The 3,580-nt window shown below is 42.5% G+C and overlaps 1 protein-coding gene across 1 annotated transcript in view; it reads left to right on the top strand.

The window, feature by feature from the left end:
- Positions 1–588, top strand: part of HHIPL1 (HHIP like 1) — a gene marked incomplete at its 5' end in the record, with an annotated part of 19,470 nt that extends 18,882 nt beyond the window's left edge. The window contains one exon of the mRNA XM_017728936.1: positions 5–588. Within this exon, the coding sequence (XP_017584425.1) occupies positions 5–208 (204 nt within the window). The remainder of the gene's footprint in view (positions 1–4) is intronic.
- Positions 589–3,580: the final 2,992 nt, after the last annotated feature.

A 3,580-nucleotide genomic window follows, 5' to 3' on the forward strand; every position in this document is an offset into this window, starting at 1 on the left:
GCTCGGCTTCCCCTACGCGGTGCGGGCCACCAAGAAGGCAGAATTTGGGGCAGGGACCTCACTCCGCATTCTCCTGGATGATGTGCAGTGCTCCGGGCAGGAGAGGACGCTGCTGGAGTGCTCCCATGCCGATGTCGGCACGCACAACTGCTCGCACGAGGAGGATGCTGGTGTGGAGTGCAGCCGGGAGGAGGTGACAGACTGGTGACAGAAGAGCTGGGGAAGGCAGCTGAGGGACTCGGAGTACATCCCTTTCTTGTCCAACCCTCTAAACCAGCTGCAGTATTGAGGAGGGTGTGTCCTGCCTTGAGGATGCTGCATCTGTTTAAAGTAATCTTATGTTTTCTTCATGTCGTCCTCATGCATCTGCCTCAGAGGGGAAAAAAAAAAAAAAAGTAAAATGAAGCACTGAAATGAGGATGTTGTGGACAGGGACTGCATTTCTAAGTGGTTTTTTGTAGGAACATCAGCCAAACATCAGCCTTTATAGATCAGAAAAGAGATGCATCCTGTTGCCCTTTCCCATTTCAAAATACAGCATTCCTCAGCTGTGTTTCACAATGTTTTGCCAAAAAAAAAAAAAAAAAATCCCAAATGACATTATTTCCCTCTTATGGAAGCATTTGCATTGTTTGCCTTGCTTTGCCACCTGCAGCTGTGAGCTGAGGTTTCTAAGAATGTGCCTTTCTAAATCTGTGCCTTTCTTTGAAAATTACAAAAGTATGAACTTTTTAAACTTTCCACCTGCCAGTTTAAAAGAAAATTATTTTTCTGTAATGTTTTTTATTGGTATAAACCTATTGGTCATCAAGGATAAGCAAAATCAGATAATTTAGAAGAAATCACAGCGTACTGCATGGAAAGTATTTCTGCAATTTACATTAGCCTATGTGGAAAGAAAATCTGACCCTTTTTACATGAAAAGAATTGAAAATCTGTCCCTTTTTAAGTGAACAGGATCATTATCCAGTTTAACTCTGAACACACTTTGTGCGTCCACTTTCCCAAACTTTATGAAGGCACATGTTTTTTCATTCAGTTTTTCACAGGTGTGAATGACTAGATAAGAGGTAATGCACTGGGGCAATAATCCTGTAATATTTACCCCTTTTTAGAGGATATTAAAAAAAAAAAGCAAACAAAAGCAACCCTATTTTGTCTGAAATGTGTTTTTCACCTGAGTGGTGATTAGAGACATGTGTTCTCTTATGAAAGCATTTTGCCTGGTTATTTGTTTTGCCTGGTGTAATCAGGATAGGTTTTGTCTTGCTGCTCACACAAGAGCATGAGAAAGACAAAAAAACTCCCAAAAAACTCAAATGTAAAATGACCAGTGTGTCCAGAAAAGTTCACAAACAAAACCTTGTATCTAAAACTCTTACTGTGGATATTTATTTTAATTCCCCAATTTCATGTAGACAATATCTTATTAAGCCTAAAACATGTATAGGGTAAATAATTTGTTTTAAATATTTTTCCTGAACTTTCTGATAAATTCTCATTAAATTCTTTTTGATGATGAAGAACACCTTCAATATACAAAAGCAGATGATCCAAAAAAAGTATTTCCCCCTACTTCTTATGAAGTATAAAGGGGGAACAGATGTATAAAGTGCCTTCTGAGAAGTACTACTCTCATTTCATTTGAAAACCTACAAATGCCATCAGGCACCAGACTATTATTAGGCCTTTCCCACTGCAGTGAAATTGCAAACTCCTTTGTTTCAAGTGCAGAGATTCACTTCAGGCACATCAAAACGTTCAGGGAACAGGAGAGTCCTTTGTAAATTCTTCTGTTAAAAGAGTTGGGACCTATTGACCTGGTGGGACTAGAGGACTGGAAGGAAAAGGAAGGTGGAGACACGAACTTTCTTTCTCCAAATTCCTCTTCCGCTTCTTTTGGCTCCTTAGCCAAATTTCAGCTAACTCTGTCTGGGAGATTTTAAGGGTAATCTTGGTCATAGTTATACTTCAAAACTTCTGGGTAGAAAAAAAGACCTGCACAATAAAAGTTATCCTAAAGGAATTGAGGTGATCCCGGGATGTCTGCCATAGGAATTTCACCATCATTTTCCTAAGTATTAAGTACTCTTTTTCTAATTTAACTATAAGTTACCTGCTTTAGTCCATTTGAACCTCCTGAGAACAAGCAGAGGCCACATACACCTTGGATATTGCTGGTGGCGATTGCCACCATCCCTGGCTGGCAGGCAGGGTGACACACAGGCTCTGGTGGCAGCAGGAGCACAGGGAAACCAGCCCCCGGGGAGCAGCTGCGGGTGAGAGAGCTGTGCCTGGCTGTGCTGGCAGCGAGCACAGAGCCCTGCACCCCCCGGGTTTGCTGGTGAGGAGTTTGCTGATGCTGGTACGTGGGTGCTGCCAGCTCCACAGGGAAATATTTATCAGCAGAGGAAGAGACAAGGCTTGTAAGTAAGGGGTTGTTTTCCTCTTATCCTTTCTCCTAGCCTACACTGAGTGGGGAAGGCATTCAAATAGGATCGAGCCAGCTCAGCACAAGTGGCTGTGTGTGCCTGTCTGTGCCTGCCAGCTCAGTGCTCTGCTATGATGCTGGAAAGGTATTTCTGACCATTGTGGTCCTGCCAAGCTTAAAAAATGTCTGTTCTAAATCCGTGTATCTGTCAGTCTCGTTCACTGGTATTTAAATTATGAGCCTGTACTATTTAAAGCACACAAGTACACATGCATTTAAATACCTTCTATCTCATCTGTTGTTTAATAGGATTCTTATTGATATCATTTTTATATAGCAGGATGTGACACCAATCAAGCATTAGATAAACTAATAAACCCTGCTGCTACACTTGAACATGACAGTATACTTCCTGGATGCTAATTCAGGATAAATCTTAAAATAGCCCACAGTGCAACCAGTCTTCTGCATGTATTATGTGGCAGTCCCAAATTTTTGTCTAGTAGCAGTATGGTTTATTGCCTTCTCTCCTGATTCAACTCTGTGACTGAGACTGGAGCACCTGCATTTTTCCTTACATATCTTTCCTTAAGTTAGCACAGCTGCATCACATAGAGGACCCAGCATATCTCTAAGGGAACAGTGTAAACTCAGCCTTTCCATGTCTTTTTCTCTACCTCCAAGGCAGAGTAGCTCTGCCCAGAGCTCAGGATTTTTTGCTTACGTCCTTGTGGTGCCCAGCAGCCAGACTGAGCACTGCCATACTGTGTTGCAGTCTGTGGTATAGACATTATCTTCATTTGGACTTACCATGCTCTTTCTAAGAAATCTAATAGATAAATCTTCCCAACATTTCTAGGAATAATCTTTAGAGCTTGCTGCCCAAGCAGTGGAGGGATAGTGAAATAGGTGGGGTGTTGTATCAGGGGTTCTCACTCAAATGCTGGCAAAACCCTCCTGGGTGCTGAGCCCTGGATGGAGCACACCATGAGGATGTCCTCCATGTCAGGGCAATTTGGGCTGTGTCAGACTGCAGGGTATGAACAGCATGAAGTTCGTGTATCACATCAGTAAGCACAGAGGTCTGTAACCAAATTGTACTGAAGGCATGACTCAAGCTCAGAAAGCTCAGCAGTGTCACTGTGGGGG

The sequence above is a fragment of the Corvus brachyrhynchos genome, unplaced genomic scaffold, assembly GCF_000691975.1.
Source record: "Corvus brachyrhynchos isolate BGI_N302 unplaced genomic scaffold, ASM69197v1 scaffold1, whole genome shotgun sequence".
NCBI lineage: Eukaryota > Metazoa > Chordata > Aves > Passeriformes > Corvidae > Corvus > Corvus brachyrhynchos.